Here is a 20594-nt window from a genome sequence, read left to right on the forward strand (position 1 = left end):
CAAAGATAGACACCGGGAGAGTGAGGGGGTGACATGAAATGGGCTGAAAGGTGTTGCCTTTTCCGTTCTGTTTTCTCAAATGGGCCCACAGGTGGCTTCACTTAGGCTTTATTTTTTAGTAAATAAATAAACTAAATGCAAGGCACTTTTCTGTTTATGTCATCATGTGTTGGTGCTACCTGGTTCCTTTCCACTGTTAATATGATCTCTGAAGGGGCCTGGGATTGCTTGATTAAAGACACAGTGAAGGGAAAAGGGCTCTCTCTCTCTCTCTATATATATATATATTAGTGTGCGTGTGTATAATGCTTCTTGTGTTTTTAATTACACCTTGGGGGCTAATCTTACAAACATTGGTGTATGTACAAATCATTCATTGGCTTGTCCACAGCTGGAACTAGTGTTGGTTTAAATAGGAGTATGCGTATAATTAAGACTAAATTAACACTCATGCTACCTTCTCCCTCCCTACCCACAATATAGGGCCTGCAGGCTATCAGCTTTCATATCGTAGTTAAATGTGTCTTTTTAAAATCCCTGCCTACAACTCAAAATACTGAAGTATTACTGAAGCATTCAGTTCAAAATATGGCCTCTGCCTCACACCTCGTACTGTCAGTTTTTATTAGAAGAGGACAGCTTTATTTCAAAACAATGGGATTCAGCATGGCACAGTTAATTAAGATTGTTTTACATGCTTCGTTCTCGTTGAGAATGTTTTATATTAAAAAAAATATTGTACAACCAAAGCAAATGAAAAATACAGCTAATTGAAAGGTGAAAATAAAACAAAAGGTTGAAAGGTATCAATTTATTTCAATATAGCACTGAACAAGCGATGAGCTGGTTTGCACACAATGGGGCTTAATCAACCAATGATTTGCTGCATTGCGGGCTGCATGTGTGCCACCACCAGTTTGCAAATATGTCCGGGCAATACCACCAGTTTGCATATTGTCTGAGTTTGGACATCGTGGAGCAACCTCTGATTGGAGGTTGCTCAATGATCTCCAGGCCTGGACTACAACAACCCACATTTATCCTAAGAAGAAACCATGGCTTAATTGTAGATTGTTTAACTCATGATTAACCCATAGTATCCAGGTTTGGATGTCAGGAGCAATCTCTGATGGGGCCAATCAGAGGTTGTGTATGCAAAATGGCAGTGGCACACATGGCAAATTGTGTACAGCACCATGTACATTGATGGTGCTATATAAATAAATAAATAATAATAATAATAATTAAGCCAGGATTTGCCACCATTACAAACAGCTTTTATTTATCACTTGACAGTTTTCTCTTTTTCTCCAAAAGATAAGTGAAGCCCCCTCTTATGTATAGCCATAAAAACAGGCTGTTATGTTTTGCGTTTACATGCACAAATGAATAGATGAGATCTATGCTTAATTTTAACAGGACCTAACTAGATAGGATTGTTACAGTATTGGAGGTCCATGGTGGGTCAGGGAAAAGAGGATCTGCTACCATTAACTGATCCATCCATTCTTCTTCCTCCTCCTCCACCTCCTCTGTCTGCTACAATGTGGAACCAGAACTCCCAACCTAAACTAGGAAGGGGAGAGAGGGGGGGAGAGAGAGACCCTTGCTGCCTGGGATGAGCTTACCACTCTCACGACTCCTACTCTCATCATCAGACCCAGATCACTTGGACTGGGAGGTGGGCCAGTCCTTTTTGCAAAACATCCCTTCAAATTACAGATAGAATAACAAAGCCATTGATGTGTTCTAGTCTATCTTGACACACCTTTACAAGTTACAAAAAAACTTTATAGCATTTAAGCATAATTTGCTTTTATTGAAAAGATCAGCACATGTTCTTTGTGAGGAAATGCAGTTGTTGTTGCCATTATGTTAAACTAATTATTATTTTTTAAAAATCTAACAGCGCTGGGATCAGAAACTCCGTCATCCTGGTAAAGGCAGAAATGAACCCGGACAAAGCGATTCTGCTCAAAAATCTGGCAGAACCACCAATCCCCGGCAAAGGCGCAACTAGGAGGAGAATGTCACAGGTCAACAAATTGAAATAATCCATGGACTTGTATAAATTAAAGACTTGCCTTGATGGAGCAGCAAAGGAGAAATTGCACTATTGCACGTTGCATTCTATTGTTTACTATGAGACCATGTTGTAGCCAATATTAGTTTTATCTTCCCCTCGAGTTGCACGAGTACACTCAGAAAAATGGCATATCTCACTCACAATATCCGTGGATCACATCTGAATTTTATTTTTATTTTTAAAATGGCAAATCTGAGAAGGTTGGCAGATGCCATGGTAATTGTTTGTACACAATTACCCAGTCCAGAAATCTGTGTGCACTCTGAGCACCTGGATCTCTGGAACATACAAGCTGCCCCATTCCATTCAGCAGAGTGACCTGCCGCCTGCATTCCTTCCTTCCTATGCATAAAGAATTGGTGGATTAGAGCAGAGGTCTGGGAAGGCAATGCTGCCATTGAGCCCGTGCAGATGATTTTCTCCCTAAATAAAAGCTATATGCAGTCAGGGAGAGAGATTGCGTCTTTTCTGCCCCTCTCACCAGTTAGCACATGAACAAATATGCTGATAATATTTCTATAGGATGGCTATGTATAACATCCAGTGTGTGCAGGCTCCAAGCATGTGTTCCATAATCTACATGTAATTTGGAGATTGGCTACCTGATTCAGACTTAAGCACAACAAGGAGCAGAAAGGGTTTTTTTTTTCATATATCCCCATCCCACCCCATATTTGGGGAGAAAAATAACCTGGCCTGTCCCAAAGTTACACAGAAGAATGGAATCGGATGTACATTCAGAATCATTTTTTTTTTAATGTGAGAAAATGCAAGGCCAAATATACATGTGAAATTAAAAAACACACCATGGGATTTAATTGTAGAAACAGAAACAAGAGTTTTGCATGCTATTACTGTGACTTAACAAAGCAAGCAAAAGAAAATCAGCAATAGCATAACAAAACCATTTCTGCAGTTTGCAGTTAACCTGTGCAGGACGGAGACTTGGTTGCCCTTCGCTTTCACTTCTCCCCCTCCCTCCACATTAAAACCCTTGTTGGCAGTATGGAAAAAAGGATTATACAAAGAGATTATACCAAGAGCTCAGTGCATATCAGAGCAGGTCTGTTAAATGTCGATTCCTCTTCAATAAACCACTTGTATTAAGTCCAGCTTTAAAACGTGAACCATGACAAATACTGCACGGAAGACTTGATTTTGAATGTCTTGATCCTTGTGGGAAAGGTTGCACAGAATAGTTAAGTCTCGCCAGAAGTTACGTTGTGCTCTCTGATAACATTTCCCTTTTTCTCCGTCTTCTTTTGTTGTTGCGGAGTCACGGGGGTAGACAAACTTCCCCAGGCCTCCTTCTCGGCGTAGGCCTGCACTTTCTCATTTCGATGGTGTCATTTTGATTGTGTTTCAGGGTCTACCTTCCACAGCAGCATTTGATGGTCAGTATTGGAGAGTCCAATAAAATATTTGCCATTACCAGGAGAGTTACAGCCATATTCCATGCAACGTGTCTCATGAAAGAACGGCAGCAGTGAACAGAGACTTTAGCCTGGGTTTTTTTGCAACAAATGTACATTTTTTTTTATAACCTATGATATGTATTTCTATTTGACATATGCCAGCAGGACATTTTGACGATTATATCCTTTAAGCCTTACAAAACAGTGCCAATAGTTGGAGACTGTAATTCTGCCTCTCTCTCTCTCTCTCTCTCTTTCTTAAGTACAGAAATATCAGTAGAATACTGAACTAAAATAAAGCAAATATTTTAGCAGAAAATAAAACATTTATGTTACAAACTGCTTTGGTATTCTCACTAACAGCTATGGCAGTTCTCTTTGGAAATGAAGGGCTTCTCTAAATTAAGGAAAAATCTGCAGCATATGAGGGCTTTGCCTTCTGGAGTCTTTGTGGATTTACAATGGGCACAATACACATGCTTCCTCCCCACTTTGTTTTTCCCAGTTCCTTTGTGGGCATATTCTGCATATTTCATTTATACAGCCAGTAGATGGTGCTGCAAGATTTCTGAAATATCACGTGATTCATGAATTATACCTCCTCTTTGATGGTGTTTTGTGGTGGTGGCGGTGGGGTTGTTACTGCACTTTTGGCTATTTTTAAAATGACGGAATAAACCTAAAAAATGACAAGAGAGGCACCGGAGGTTGATGACATCATGAAAAGGTCCCATAAACGCCTCACATAAAAATGGCCAAAGTTATGAGTTCATGCAATGACAGTGCAAATACTGATGCAAAATAGTGACAGTGTTCACTACATGGAAAAGCCTTCCTCAACGTTCTATCCCACTCCGCCCATTGTTCTGACACACTCATGTGTGACCAAGAAACAAGCCAGATGAAGGTAAGCATAGATTTGATTCTCAACGGGTGGCGCCAGGGCATCACCAGAGAAAGGAAACAGGTTTAATATCTATTGGTTACCTTGGGTGGGTCCCTATGGAGTAAGAACAGTTCTGCACTAAAGGGACATTGGTGTAGTAAGGACAAAACCTGGCTCAGCCAACACTGACAGTGACCCTGCTGGAAGGGGAATGCCTCTTTGTGCATCCTTGCAATATTCAACACTCGCTCCACACACACACGTCATCCGACTTATTTATTTAAGCAATTTGGATCCCAACCTTCAGCACGAGTGCTCTTGGGATGGCTGATAAATCCAAAGCTTCTTCCCACCCCCTTCCACCTTCTGTTTTATTCTTACATCAACTCTGCGAAGTAGACTGATCCAAGGTCACCCAAGGATCTTCATGGCTGAGTGAGGATTTGAACCTGGGTGTCTCCAGGCCTAGTCCAATACTCTAACCACTACACCACACTGGCATTTTACCTACTGTTATTATTTTCCACTAGATGGTCATAAAACAAGTGGGGGAGCCCTCAGGGGCTGCATCCAAGCTCTAGGCAGATAACCGGTGCAGCTGGGGTAGGAGGACCACCAGCTCGCACCCTCTTCCTGGGACACCCATCCTTGCCTCGTCCATTTCCATTTGAAGCAGGAGAGGTTCTTCCCAGCCACAATGACTAGCAGCCTGGAGCAGGTGTGGCCTGGATTTACCATGGCTCCTGCAGCCCATAGGTTGGCCATGTGTGCTACTTTACAGAAGACCATCTCCTAATTGAAGGAGTCCTCTGCTTCAGGGCTCTCCAGTGCAAGTCAGGTTACAGATCAAGAACCATCAGAAACTGTGAGCAGGGGTCTGGATGTTGCCTAACCACAGTGAGCACCTGGACAGCAGACTGAACTGGCAGGGCACAGGGGTCACCTGGTCACCGTCTTCCTCTTGATGGTGAGATTTCCATTTCGATTCTTGTAACTCTTGATTTGCATTTGTACATCTCCATGCAAGTTTTATGCAGTGCTGTGTCCTCTTCTTGGGTGATGCGTTTCCTCTTTTTTGGCAATGCATAAATGGCCACCCGAGTAGTCCATATGCATTTTTAGAAAACTCACAGGGTTTTCCAGAACCTGTGCTATTATCCTGTTGACTGGTTTCAGCTCTGGGTTTCTTTCAGGCATGAGTCCCCCACCACCAACAACACCATAGATATAATTGTACATTCCTCACATGCTGACCCCCTCCCTCCTCCCCGCTAGCACTTAAATCTAGTGGGGCTAAACAAATAAAATAAGAACTGAGATCACGTTGCTAAATCGCAAACAAATACAGATGGGTTGAATCAGCTGAGAAAAATGCCTGTGACAGCCAACTTGGACCATACATATATAAATCGTGGAAACAAGTGATGCTGTTTTGTCCTATAGCAAACACACAGAGCCACGTGTGTGATTGGATGCAGTGGGGTACAGGGGATGGCTGATTAAAACCATATCTTTCCCACATCTGGTTACTATTATTTCAGGGGAGCAAACATTGCAATGGCAGTCTCTGTGGATAATTAGCAGGATGCTGCTTTAGCACACAGAATTTCCTATTATTATATGTCCCTGTGGGCATGAGGACTAAGTACTTTATGATTACTATATATCTCAAAGGCTCCTATATCGGGAGAGAGGTGAAGGTACCTTCTAGACAGCAAGAATTCGGAACTCTGCTTTTGGGTCTATAAGGTTGATCTCAAAGCTGCTGCTGCAGTCCGACTTTTGCTCCCCAAGATAGTTGGATTCAAAAACAAAACCCTTAGATGGGCTCCCCCTGCCCCAAGGAAAACAGGAACGCTGACTGACATCATTTTAGGAATGGCATGTTGTATCTTCCCGTTAGTTTTGAATAGAATTGCTCCTGAAGCTTGATTTAGGCCCAAACTGAACATAGCTGTTCAAACACAGGGCTGCCCCAATTAAGCCCAAAGAAGAGAGTGGACAAGCAATTTAAAGTGCCAAAGGAATGCCCTGGTCGGATGTGCGTGCTGAACTGCCCCCTCTATCCTCTGCTTTTCCTTCTATAGCCCCCCCACCCCCCACCCAGGTGTTTTTCTCTCAGAGAGGCTCATTCCAAAATTCCGGAGCACAGCCAGAAGAAAAAAAGATTTGGGAAAATAGATTATGGAGTAAATAAAGTCATGCGTGCATGAGAGAGAAAGAGAATGAGCTGAGATTAGTGAGGGATGCTAAAAGCAATAAAAAGGCTTTCTTCAGATACGTGAGTAGTAAATGACAGAGGAAAGAAATGGTGGTTCAACTGCTTAATGAGGATGGCAAATTGATAACAGATGACAAAGAAAAGGCTGAACTGCTCAATTCTTACTTTGCCTCAGTCTTCTCCCAAAAGCGAGTCTATGACCCCCATGGAAAAAGTGAAGCAGAAGTTGAGAGGGCAGGATTACAGTTTGAGATTGATAAACAAATGGTCAAAGAACACCTAATTTCTTTGAATGAGTTCAAATCTCCAGGGCCCGATGAACTGCATCCTAGAGTAATGAAGGAGCTAGCGGAAGAACTCTCAGAACCTTTGTCTATTATCTTTGCAAAATCATGGAAGACGGGTGAGGTGTCGGACGACTGGAGGAGGGCTAACGTTGTCCCTATCTTCAAAAAGGAGGAACCTGGGAACTACAGACCAGTCAGTCTGACATCCATCCCTGGGAAAATTCTGGAGCAGATTATAAAGAAGTCAATCTGTAAACACCTTGAAATCAATGTGGTGATCACTAGAAGCCAACATGGATTTGTCAAGGACAAGTCCTGTCAGACTAATTTTATCTCATTTTTTGATCGGGTAACCTCCCTTGTGGACTGTGGGAATGCTGTGGACATCATATATCTTGACTTCAGCAAAGCTTTTGACAAAGTACCACATGACATTCTGATTAACAAACTAGCTAAAAGTGGGCTAGATGGAACAACTATTAGGTGGATTCACAATTGGCTACAGAATCGGACTCAAAGAGTACTTATCAATGGAACCTTCTCAAACTGGGGAGAGGCAACGAGTGGGGTGCCGCAGGGCTCAGTCCTGGGCCCAGTGCTCTTCAACATTTTTATTAATGATTTGGATGAGGAGGTGCAGGGAACGCTTATCAAATTTGCAGATGACACAAAATTGGGTGGGATAGCTAATACCCTGGAAGACAGAAACAAACTTCAAAGTGATCTTGATAGGCTGGAGTGCTGGGCTGAAAACAACAGAATGAAATTTAATAGGGATAAATGCCAAGTTATACATTTAAGAAACAGAAACCAAATGCACAGTTACAAGATGGGGGATATTTGGCTCAGCATACTACAAACGAGAAGGATCTTGGAATTGTTGTAGATTGCAAGCTGAATATGAGCCAACAGTGTGATATGGCTGCAAGAAAGGCAAATGCTATTTTGGGCTGCATTAATAGAAGTATAGCTTCCAAATCTCGTGAGGTACTGGTTCCTCTCTATTCGGCCCTGGTTAGGCCTCATCTAGAGTATTGTGTCCAGTTCTGGGCTCCACAATTCAAGAATGATGCAGACAAGCTGGAGCGTGATCAGAGGAGGGCAACCAGGATGATCAGGGGTCTGGAAACAAAGCCCTATGAAGAGAGACTGAAAGAACTCGACATGTTTAGCCTGGAGAAGAGAAGATTGAGGGGAGGCATGATAGCACTCTTCAAATACTTAAAAGGTTGTCACACAGAGGAGGGCCAGGATCTCTTCTCGATCCTCCCAGAGTGCAGGACACAGAATAATGTTCTCAAGTTAAAGGAAGCCAGATTCCAGCTGGACATCAGGAAAAACTTCCTGACTGTTAGAGCAGTTCGACAATGGAATCAGTTACCTAGGGAGGTTGTGGGCTCTCCCACACTGGAGTCATTCAAGAGGCAGCTGGACAACCATCTGTCAGGGATGCTTTAGGGTGGATTCCTGCATTGAGCAGGGGGTTGGACTCGATGGCCTTGTAGGCCCCTTCCAGATCTGCTATTCTATGATTCTATGATTCTATGAATAGGTGTGTATTAAATTGCATGAAGCGTGTGTTTAAGAGAGTATGAGTGTTCACTTTAGCTTTGGACCTGCCCATTTATTTATTTATTTTGCTTTGGCTTCACCCACTTTTTGCAAAGGGCCTGCCCACAGCTCCTGTGTGCCCCTAAGAAAAGCAGCCAGGAAGAAATGCAGCTCTCAAGCTCTCCCCTGGATTGGTTCCTTTTATCTGTGCGCCCCTTTAAAATGCACCCCTTGTGCAATTGTGGGTATGACTGAAGTAGAGACATGTTTGGAGACACGGCAATAGATACTTCTTTCCTTGTCCTCCTTTCCTTCTTTCTACTTCCTCCCCTCCTTCTTTTCTTCCTCCTCTGAGCTTAGTGCCAAAATAAAGCACTTTGAGCTGCGTACTTCAGATGGCTGTTGCATGAAGATAGAAGTGTGAAGGTATTTGGTTCTAAACTTCTGCACAACAGGGTTGATTTCATCATTGATTTATTTACTGCATTTCTATAAAGCCAAAGCTCTCTGGGCGGTTCACAAAAATTAAAACTATTCCATATTTAGTAGTGGAAGTTAGTTTTACTCAATAAGGAACAGTCCTTTGGAGTAAGGAACAGGTGGCACGCCTATACAGGAGTGCTGTCCAAAACGGCTACTCTGAACTTGTCTCTGGTTGTAATACTTTAATCTATCTACCTATGTACCTATCTATCATCTGTGTAGGGGATTTATATCCCACCCTTCAAAACCTTCTCGGAGCAACTTACATCCATCCCTGGGAAAATTCTGGAGCAGATTATAAAGAAGTCAATCTGTAAACACCTTGAAATCAATGTGGTGATCACTAGAAGCCAACATGGATTTGTCAAGGACAAGTCCTGTCAGACTAATTTCATCTCATTTTTTGATCGGGTAACCTCCCTTACAACAAATAGAAAAATTACAGTAACTCCTACTTAGCATATGGATTGCTGCCACAATCTTTCTGCCTTTGCCAGTTGTCTCCTGGTACTGTAACTCATGAACCTGAAAAAAGAAGGAGAATACAACACCTCTCTCAAATACATTCTACTACTTTGCATGTTTGGCTCAAGATATCCTGAATACTTTTATGAATGAATAATGACCTATTTTGTAGAATTTTTAAAAAAGTGGGATTAGTTCCCCTTGAATTGACAATATAGTGGCAGTGGCACAATCCTCTTGGTTAGTTTCTTCTATAATAAGTTTATATTAATGGTGCACAATCCAGTGAGATCATTTTGGGTAAACGTTAGGACAAACTTCCTAACAGTAAGGGCTTGGGAGGAGATAGGATATTTTTCACTGGGCATTTCTTAATAAGCACTACCCTGAAACATGTTGGCCAGTTCAAGCTGCATTGAGAAGAATGATGGTGACACTGAAAGAACCGGGGTGGCAAGCACTGCATTCAGATGGAATACGCCAAAACTGTTTTCATAAAAAGAATGACTTTTAAATTCAGAAAACGGCCAAAGAGATTCTGGGTGCAGCAGGCGGGTCTCTACGATTTAAGATATAACCACTTCAGCCAACGTTTCCTTGCTACATACACAGAGGTTTTCTACATTAGAACTGCGTACCCGCCCCCCCCCCCCCCCCCCGCATCCTTACCAGGTCTTGGATCTTTTCGTGTTCAAAACGGGCTCCTTCAGACAGCGACCAACAGCAACCACGTGATTTTAAATTGAAAAGGGAATGCCATTAAAAACAATAGGCTGCAATGAAGCAGCACCATCTAGTGGCAGAATAAATTCCATCATAAATAGATGTCAAGATTATCTCTGTGTTATAAAAAGACAGGTTACTTGGGGAAAATCACGGGAAATGTCCTGGCTGTTGACTACATCATGAAATCGACCCACAATCTTCTGCGAGTGGCCAGTCACAAGCATGCTATAAATCGCTCATTTAGAGAAGCCCAGAATTCTTACCGCATTTTAAGTTTAAGCAAAAATGGCTAATAATTTATGGCCTTCCAAGCGCAGGTACCGTCATTGTGGATAGGAGCACTCTTTTTTCATCAAACACCCCCCCCCCCGTCCCAAACAGGAGCAACAACAACATGATCACAGTAAGACAGGATGTTTTCCTGCAGTTAACTAGTTTTGTAAATCAGAGATATCTCCTCAGCAATGCCTGGTACAGTCAGTTTCTATCAATTGTAAAGTAGCCAATTAGTCACAAATACCTTCACAGTACTTTTTAAACTGCATGCTTAAGCGGAGAAAATGAATGCTAATAAGGAGGATTACTCCAAGCTTGGAGGTTGTTAGACATACCACTTCTCATAAAGCCATAGCGTCTGGCTTTTAAATATGTTTGGAGTACGACTTAGTCATTTTGAGAGCAGCCTTTTTTGGTGTGTTGTTATTATTATTATTATTATTATTATTATTATTATTATTTATTTATTTATTTATTTATTTATATAGCACCATCAATGTACATGGTGCTGTACAGAGTAAAACAGTAAATAGCAAGACCCTGCCACATAGGTGTGTTTTTTAAACAGCAGTGTTTCTTTTGTTGGTTTGAACAAACATAAATTAGATCAGGGGTGTGGAGACATCAGGCTTGTGGGATCTACTTTTTGGTGTGTGTGTGTGTGTGTGTGTGTGTGTGTTGTTAACTAGAAACCCCAAATCCACCAACCAGAGCCTGCTGCGAAAGCCAAAAACTTAGAATTAAAGAATTCTTAGCCAAGGAATTTTTTTGCATACCGGAACAGAACAGAGCCCGCGTTACTTCCACACACACAAATCCACTTACGTTGTACTATCCATTTCAGCAGTATAATTTTGGGGGTGGGGAGTTATTTTTGTTCCTGCTAGTCAAACAATTGGGAGTCAGAAACTGTGAAGTGATCTAGGGGTCTCTTATAAGGCCCCGGCCCCTAGAGGTCACAGAGTCCAGATTTTTCTCAAGACTCCCCAAAACAGCAGCTACCACCACTGATTGATTCATAGAGAGCAGTAGGGCTCTCCTTTTTATATCCTTAACACATGGAGTGAGATATCCCAATCTTCAATTCCACCCAGACCAGAACATAGGTATCTCAAAATATAAACATTTATTTATTTATTTATCAGGTCAATGCGAACAACAACTGATACATCATCATAGCTCTAAAAACCCAACATCTCTGCTTTCAATAGCTTCTCTCCTGCTCTCCTCATTCACAACCTGTCTCTTAATTCTACTCACTGACTTAAGGCACAATCAGATACATGTTTAAACAGACAACGCATCTGGAGACAACGCATTTGGAGCTGCTCTTTACAAATGGTTGTAACACTGCAGCATTTGCACTCCATAGGCTAAGAACATAAGAAGAGCATGCTGGATCAAATCAAAAGCCGTTCTGGTCTAGCGTCCTGATTCCCACATTGGCCTCTGGGAAGTCCTCAAGCAAAAGACATCAGGGCAATGTTGGTGACTCGCAGCACATCTCTCGCCACTAAGGGCGTCCCTCACCAGCCAGCCGTGTGGTCCAGGGGAGGCTGCTGCCAGGGTTGTGCCAGGTCTGCTTCCGAGGCTTCATCGAGGGCCAGGAGTCGGAAGCCAAGCAGGCCTGCCCAAAGGAGGGGGAGTGAGTGGCACCGGCAGGCCTTCGGATGGTGCCAGGTGGGGTGTGCGTGTGCCTGGGCCTCGGGCGGCCTTCTTCCTCTGGGAGCTCCCTGCTGCTTGGGACAGCAACTTCATGCCCACAGGCCATGCTGGCTAAAGACTTGTAGCCAGTCCGCCCTTGTTGGAGGGCTCGAATTTTCCCCCTATCAGGGCCCGAACCCATCTGCCCACCCCACAAAGTGAGCTTTATGGCCCAACCAGGGATTTGATCGCAGACCTCTCAATCTCTTCAAATACTTGAAAGGTTGTCACACAGAAGAGGGCCAGGATCTCTTCTCGATCCTCCCAGAGTGCAGGACACGGAATAACGGGCTCAAGTTACAGGAAGTCAGATTCTGGTTGAACATCAGGAAAAACTTCCTGACTGTTAGAGCTGTACGACAATGGAATCAGTTACCTAGGGAGGTCGTGGGCACTCCCACACTAGATGCATTCAAGAGGCAGCTGGACAACCATTTGTCAGGGATGCTTTGAGGTGGATTCCTGCATTGAGCAGGGGATTGGACTCGATGGCCTTATAGGCCCCTTCCAACTCTACTATTCTATGGTTCTATGCCAAATACTCTAACCAACCATTATATCTAGGGTGGTCATATTTTGGAAACCAAAAAGGAGGACAACTTGGTCGCCATGTTAAAATTATTTTTAAAAAATAATTTTAAAACCTCAAACTTTTTTAAAAAATCCTAAAACTCAATGGATGGACAGATCTGTTTCAAACTTGGCAAAGCTAAAGTCCTTGTTAAAAGCAGTCATGGTGCCAAGTTTCATCTCTTTATCTTTAAAAATAACATTTTTTAAAAAATTATATCCTCAAATTTTAAAAAATTCCTAAAAATCAATGGATGAACAGACCTGTTTCAAATTTGGTATGGCTAAAGCTCTACCTAAAAGCTATCATGGTGCCAACCTTCATCTCTTTATCTTTAAAAATGACAATTTTAAAAATAATAATTTGAAAACCTCAATTTTAAAAAAAATCCTAAAAAATCAATGGATGAACAGATCTATTTCAAATTTGGTATGACTAAATCCCTCCCTAAAAGCTACTGTTGTGCCAAGTTTCATGTCTTTATCTTAAAAAATGACAGAGTTATAAGCATTTTTGTTAATTCCCATTAGAGCTGCTCTTTGAAAAAAATCCGGATTTCCCCACCCCCTCCCGGATTTGTCATCAAAAACCCGGACAAATTCAGACAAATCCGGTCACCCTGATTATATCACACAGACGCTGCAGTTAATGCTATATGCTTTTTTAAAAATGTTAATAATCTTAAATGCTACTACGAATGTAGGATGGCATCCAGTCCTGTCCTCTGCCAGCAGAATGGAAATGGATGGCAGAACAGAAGCCCCCCCCCCCACTGCAGTTCCCTGCACAGCTACCAAAACCATATCAGAAGGCATGGAGCAGCCTCTTGAGCAGATTTGGGGGTTTGCACTGGGGGGCTGCAGTGAGGTGGGCAAGGGGAAGCCCAATGATCAGACATCCGCTCACATGACAACAATTTAACCCATAGTATCTCCCTTCCAAATCCCATACCTCTCCATGTTATTGTTGCTTGCATTGTTTTTATTGCTATTGTTGAAATTGTTTTTGATCACGCATTTTAATTGCACATTTAACTGGGCTCCCATCTATACGACAACGGGATTGCTCCTCGTTGAATATAAACCCGAATTTTCATTGATTCGAATCTAGGCAAAGGGTGTCACACTGCAGCAGCAACAGCGATTTATCTTCTGAATTTTTTTTTTTTTTTTGGTAGTGCAGTTATTAATGCACACATACGAATACGCGATAGGTGGGAAGGCGGGAAATTGGCCAATCACTTTGTCCTGCCCTCAAAGCTATGCCCACATTTCAAAATTCGATTTAACTCCCCCAGCGACACATACACAAGCAAAATTATTCAACCCCCGTTGCAAATCGGGTTTATTGTCAAAATTGACAGACTTTCAGTATAAGTTGCATTTTCAGTTGAATTTGGGGGAACCACTTGAACCATTCATTGTGTTGAGCTATTTCAGTTGCTTCTGTTTGATTTGTTCATTGCAAACAGCTGAAAGTCTGTAAATTTTGACAATAAACCTGATTTGCAATGGGGTTTGAATAATTTTGCTTGTAACTGTAACTATAATGCAAACTTGACTGTTAATCCAAAAGCCACGGTAAATCGCAACTACGAATATGCGCATTATTGGGTTAAAAATCCAGCACTGCGGCGAATGGGCGGCTGCGTCATGTGTCCTGAAACGTGAATCTGTGCGTTTAGGTCGGGGTAAAGAAGCTGTATAGACATGCCCCTGGGTATTTGAGCTGTGATTTTTAGGGCTGTGCGCCCTGCTCCCGATCCACAAATTGCTCAACCAGGAACAGTAGGCCCCACTTCCGGGTTGAGCCGCAGGCTCTAGTGAAGCTGGCGATGGACGCAGGTAAGACCCCCCTCCCCCTTGCCCCCTTACCTGGCTCTGCCACCATCGCCGCAAAGGTGGTGGTGGCAGGGCCAGGTAAACCCCCCTCCTTTCTCCCCCTTACCTGCGTCCATCTGCGGTCCCGCGGCAGCTTCAACTGAGCTTGGTCTTCCTGTTTGAGTCCTCCGGCTCAGTTGAAGCAGCTGCGGTGCTGCAGATGGATGCAGGTAAGACCCCCCTCCCCCTTGCCTCCTTACCTGGCTCTGCCGCTGTTGCCGCATGGGCGGCGGCGGCAGCGGAAGGGCCAAGTAAATCCCCTTTACCTTTTTTGCGGAGCTCCGGATCGAGGCGAAGGATCCGCCTTCACCTCTATACGCTCTGTGACGCTCTGCTGCTCCCCCGATCCTCTTCGCCTCCACCTTAAGGGGAGGCGAAGCACCCCAATCCGCTTCTGCTTCTCCGGTCCGAGGAGAAGCGGAGCAGAGCCCTAGTGATTTTAATGTTGTTCTATTTAACCCACTCAGAGATACAATCCTATCAAGCAGCATCTAAGTATTTATAATAAATAAAAGGAAACACCTCTGAACTGCGCGTCTACGTTTCTTGGAACTATAGGTTCGGTTTGACTTTATGGGGGTTCTCAAAATGCGTTTTCACTTTAGTATCTCTTCCCCTTTTCTGTAGGTCATGACGGCAATTTGCAGACCCTAATTCAAAAAACATTCAAGCACGAATTGCAGCCAGAGAAGAGGGAAGCAAAATCGGCCCACAAGCAGAAACTACACCTCCCATCTCGCTGCTCATTAAGGTCTCGTCCAAGGCTGAGCCAGCAGCGCAGCTGCCGGGTTCGGGGTAACCTTAAGTGCTACCAGCTGAGTCTAATTACTAGGCCTCCCAAAGGTAACTTAAAACCACACAGAAATCATGTTAATTTGGGTAAAATTTATCTAACATGGCATGAATAGGATTTACTGACTGCAAGAGCATTTAAGAGATCAGTTTACATTATAATGGTTCATACTGATGAAGTTCCGTATGCTCGGTGCTTTATGTTATGCTTGGAATACATGTGAACTATTTTAATCTCTGCTAAAAGTCCATAAAAAATAAGGATTTCTCAAAACTGTAAACATTGCCTCAATGTTGTGTCACAGTCAATCCCGTTTTTTGTTGTGCTTCTTTTTAATAAGACTTCAGGAATTGGTTCACAATTATGTAATCTCTTTTGACTCCATACGAAAGACATTCCTTCTGTGGCTTCTAGCTATACCTATCTGCAAATGTTTCCCATTTCCGAAAATTACCCACTCTGGAGTAGTGTTATGGGTTATGCTATGGCTGGAAGAGGTTATTTGTAGTCCTAGAATCTCTAACATGGTGTCCATGGGGTTCTCTTTGTACCTGCCAGGTTCCTAGTCTCTCCTGATTTGATTTGATTTTTAAAGATTTAATTATTATTTTTAATTGAGAGGTTGATATGCTGCCCTCCAGACCCAGTTGTATTTGTGTTCAAAAGAGTGGCGCGGTGTTTTGGAGTTCAGACCTCTCCCCTGCCTTGTACTTTAGCTTGCTTTGCTTTTAGCCTCACCCCTTTGCCTTCTGGGAATTGAGTGGCAGCTATTTTATGAATGGGCAAGCCCTCCCATGGCAGCCATTTTGTGAGAGCATCTACAACACCTCAAAATTCCCAATGTGCCCACTGACCTGAAATATTTTGAGACCCCTGCCCCTGTAAATGCTTGAAGATTGCAGCCATAGATGATGTAGTGTCACCTGCTTTTTAAATGTACACATGAAAATGATGATCACCAGTCAGGCCCGGTGTGAGGAGTTGGCACAGGCAGGCAGCAGCTGAGGCCCAATGGCTCAGAAGGCCCTATTCCTGCATCTTCCGCCTCCTCACTCACCCAGCCAAAAGTTCTGTGCCAGGGCTGATGATTTAAACACACACACACACACACACACACACACACACACACACACACACACACACACATTTTGAGTAGCAGCAATCTGGATCAATCTGATGCTGTCTTTGGGGGAAACACAGCCAATCAGTGCACAGGTAGGGTGATCTTTATATCAGTCCTGTGTCCCCATTACACGTATTAAAGGGAACGTATTAAACTTTTGATCACTTTTCCATATAGACATAATGGCCTAATCTACACCAAGCAGAATATCATAGAAAATGGTATGAAAGTGGTATATAAAAAGCAGGAGCCACACCAAGCAGGATATAGCACTATGAAAGTGGTATGAAAGCAGTATATGTTATGTGTCAATGGGCCCCAACAGTTGTCAGTGCACTTCCATATCACTATAAAGCAGTAGTGTGGCTCCTGCCTTTTATATACCACTTTTGTAGTGTTATATCGTACTTGGTGTAGATGTGTCACAGGCCCCAACAGTTGTCAGTGCACTTCAGTACCACTATAAAGCTGTAGTGTGGCTCCTGCCTTTTATATACCGCTTTCATAGTGCAATTTCCCGCTTGGTGTAGATTAGGCCATAGACAGAAAATAGCAGCTGCAGGAGAACCAGATCAGGGTCAGGCATTTTGTCCTTCCTGCCCCCTCAGTGTCATTTCCCCAATGAAAATCACCCTCGCAAAGGTGCAATGTGACCTAGGAGGGCAGTTTAAAAAACCTGCAGTCTTACAGTTGCTAGAATTAGGCCTTCATTAACTTGGTGCTTGTAGATATTTTGAACTGTAACCCCCACAATCCCTAACCACTGACCAAGCACGCTGGGGCTGATGGGAATTGCAGCTGCTATAGCTGTAACAAAACATGATTAATATGTACTGCTATTATACAAATGTTTGTCCTTTGGGATCACATCAAGTAGCTACTCATCTACGAATATATATATATATATATATATATATATATATATATATATACACACACACACACACACACACACACACACACACATACATACATACACACCAAAACGGACATTCCAAATCTGAACAAAACACCAGATGTTTAGATATTACTGTGCTCTCTCTGTAGTCGGTGTCAAAAACAGTTTGGCACCGATACCAGGCGTCAGTTTAGTGCTCTAGCTGTGACAGTGTGGGCTGGAGAATGTTGGGGTGCGGATGAAATAGCCCTTCAGGGTCGGCTCAGCAAGAAAGGCAAACTGGGTAGGTGCTCCAATATTCCAGGGGTACCTACCTTAGCAGTTCTGTGCATGTCTTGGGGAGTACCTGCCTCAGCAGCTCTGAGATAGGTACTCCCCAACGTACTGTGCTCCAAAATTCGAGGGTTACCTATCTCTTCTGCTCTAGGTGTATCTTGGGTGGGTAGCCACTGCCTGATATTCTCTGCATCCCAGATTATAGAAACAGTCATAAAGGAGAAGGCATAAGGAAGCAATGACACATTAAAAAATGAGAGTAAAATTAGTATCATAATCTATGCTTGATCATTTAATGTGCTGCTTGGCATATGGTAATGTATCATGATGGGGAGGGGGGATTTTAAATCACCCAGGGTAGCAAAAATTCAAAAGCCAACACTTCAGGCTCTTTCTGAGCATATGCAGGGACAGTAGGGGGAAGGACCTATGGCTCAGTGGTAGGGCACTTGTTTTGAATGCAGAAAGTCCCTGGTTCAATCCCTGGCATCTCCCTGGGAAGGCTCCTGCCTGAAACCCTGGAGGGCCATTGCTGCCAGTCAGTGTTGACAATGCTGGTTTAGATGGACCAAGGGTCTTACTCAGTAGAAGGCACCTCTTAAACTTTTATAATGAAGCTGTATCTTTCTCACTAAAACTGTTGGGGCACTTTCAAAGCACAGTGCAAATAAATAGTTCTTGAAAGAGTCAGATCTCTATTGACCCAAAGTATTAGTGGAAGCAACTTTTAGATTGTACTTATAGGGTATGCTTAGATACTGATTTCACTCACCTTGGGAGTGGAGGGGGCAGATTAATGGAATTTTAATGGGGAATTAAAACCTGCTAGTTGTCACCAGTGTGTCACATCTACAGGCATGTGTGCTCTTTAAAAAATCCATGGGACAGCTCTGGATGCTTACAAACCAACCCACATTTGCCCTTGCCCTGTGTTATTAGGAGCAAGGCAAAATGTGTTGAGCGAGTGTAATAAAAATTGTACTCCTGTATCTGTTTGTACTGGAAAGGCATCAAATGCTTTTCTTCAGCGGCACATCTGTCTAGAACGCCTGCCCTTAGAGTTTGGCTTTTAAGAGCATTTGTTCCTGCACAGAAGGAAGACTTGTATTTATTTACCTAGAACGCCTGTTGGAGAGGATTGTACTTATTCCTGGATTTTGTTACAGATGAGCTGTGCCTTAAGACAACAATGGTAGCATTTGGGAGTTATCTTAACTCGAAAAGGAGTCAAACTCCCCCCTTTTGGGTTTTAATTCTTCCTTTTCCTTATTACCCAAATATTTCTGACAAATCTTGCACTCATCAGGTTGGATCCACACTTAGAGTACACTAATTGAAATTGATTGGACTTAAATTAATCATGTATCCAACCCATCGTGTTTATTTGTATGCTTCCAACTGAGCAGGACTTCATTTCATGTCTGGATAACTTCTGTGACTCACTTATATGGATGGAACCCACCAGCAAGGTATTATGGTCTGCCAAGGTGCATCCTCAGGCAGGTTGCAAAAGCACGAAATGCATGACATCTCTGGTGGTCACAGTACATAACTGGTGTTTGCAGAGTCCCTGAAGTGTGTGTGTCGGGGCGGGGAAATGGTTTGGGCTTCACTGAAGTGCGGTACTTTCAAAGTGGGAGGGGGGGAAAGCAGGTGGGACAGTTAGTGACTAACTGCTACTCAATTCTGTCTAGCTGAAAGGAAGTGGGGTGGCAACGTGGCATCACAACCCACTTTGAGAACATATGAAGCCGCCTTAGACTTTTGGTCTTTCTAAGGGACTATTGGTCCATCTAGTAGGGAATGATGAGCACAAAATGAATGCCTCGTATAGAAACGCTCTTTCTGTTGTTGTTATGGCTATATGTTAAAATCGTTACGTACTTAGAAAAATTATTATATCTATGTGTGTGTGCGTGTGCAGCCATGCTGGCTGAGGATGTGATCCAGCATATCTGGAGGACACCAGGTTCAGGAAGGCTGATTTATACAATGAGCTTAACATAGAAACCTTCCTACACTTGACAAGATCTCAAAAATACATCATTAAAATACTTAATGAGAGACTGATTTAGACACTGTTGCTGCTGCCTGCCTAGGGGTTGTTTGGACCTCTGGATCTCTTGGCATCCCTGGTGCCTTGCAACACCCTTTTCACTTTCATCCTGCATCTAGGGTTGCTGCTCTCCTTCTGCCAAAGACCACATGATGACAATCCCTGACCAGTGGTGATTGATCTCTGTTATGGCCTTGCTTTTCAACATTCTAAGATCACTGTCCCCTATGAACCATCAGCATCTGCGGTTGAGGACCAGACCTCCCCTCGAAGATGGTCTGGAGCAGCCTGTGCCAACACATTCTCCCATCAGCCTATCCCAGGGTTGTAGAACAAAATGGGTGGGCAGCCAAATTACTCCCCACTGGATCCTCAGCAGGCCAGAGGGCATCAGTGTGTGTTCCCACACCCACTCATACCATCGCCCCACCCATTTTCCCTTTCCCTATGAGTCGGCTATTACTGGGAGGACCTGTTGTCAGGAGTGATATAGCTCAGAAATAAGTTTACTAGCTCAACTGCTCTCAACCCAGTGTGGTGTAGTGGCTAAAGTGTTGGACTGGGAGTCAGGAGCTCCTGGTTCTAGTCCCCACTTGGCCATGGAAACCCACTGGGGGACTTTGGGCCAGTCACAGACTCTCAGCCCAAGCTACCTCACAGGGTTGTTGTTGTGAGGATAAAATGGAGAGGATTATGTACACCTCCTTGGGTTCCTTAAAAATGGTGGGATATAAATGCAATAATAACAACAACCCATTAAAGCTAAAGCCTTTTGAACCTAAGCATGCCGTTATTGAAAAAAGCAAGACAGGTAAACAAATGAACAAAAAACCCAACTGAAAGAAAAGAAGAAATCTCAAGAGTCCAGACATACTAAAATCAAATTTATTACAAGCT

At 43.2% G+C, this 20594-nt stretch overlaps 1 protein-coding gene across 1 annotated transcript in view; it reads left to right on the plus strand.

The window, feature by feature from the left end:
* Nucleotides 1-3820, plus strand: part of FRZB (frizzled related protein) — a 44528-nt gene extending 40708 nt beyond the window's left edge. The window contains exon 5 of the mRNA XM_063118299.1: nucleotides 1910-3820. Coding sequence (XP_062974369.1) covers nucleotides 1910-2020 — 111 coding nt within the window. The 3' untranslated portion in view covers nucleotides 2021-3820. The remainder of the gene's footprint in view (nucleotides 1-1909) is intronic.
* The last annotated feature ends 16774 nt before the right edge of the window (nucleotides 3821-20594 follow it).

The sequence above is a fragment of the Elgaria multicarinata genome, chromosome 2 (genome assembly GCF_023053635.1).
Source record: "Elgaria multicarinata webbii isolate HBS135686 ecotype San Diego chromosome 2, rElgMul1.1.pri, whole genome shotgun sequence".
Lineage (NCBI taxonomy): Eukaryota > Metazoa > Chordata > Lepidosauria > Squamata > Anguidae > Elgaria > Elgaria multicarinata.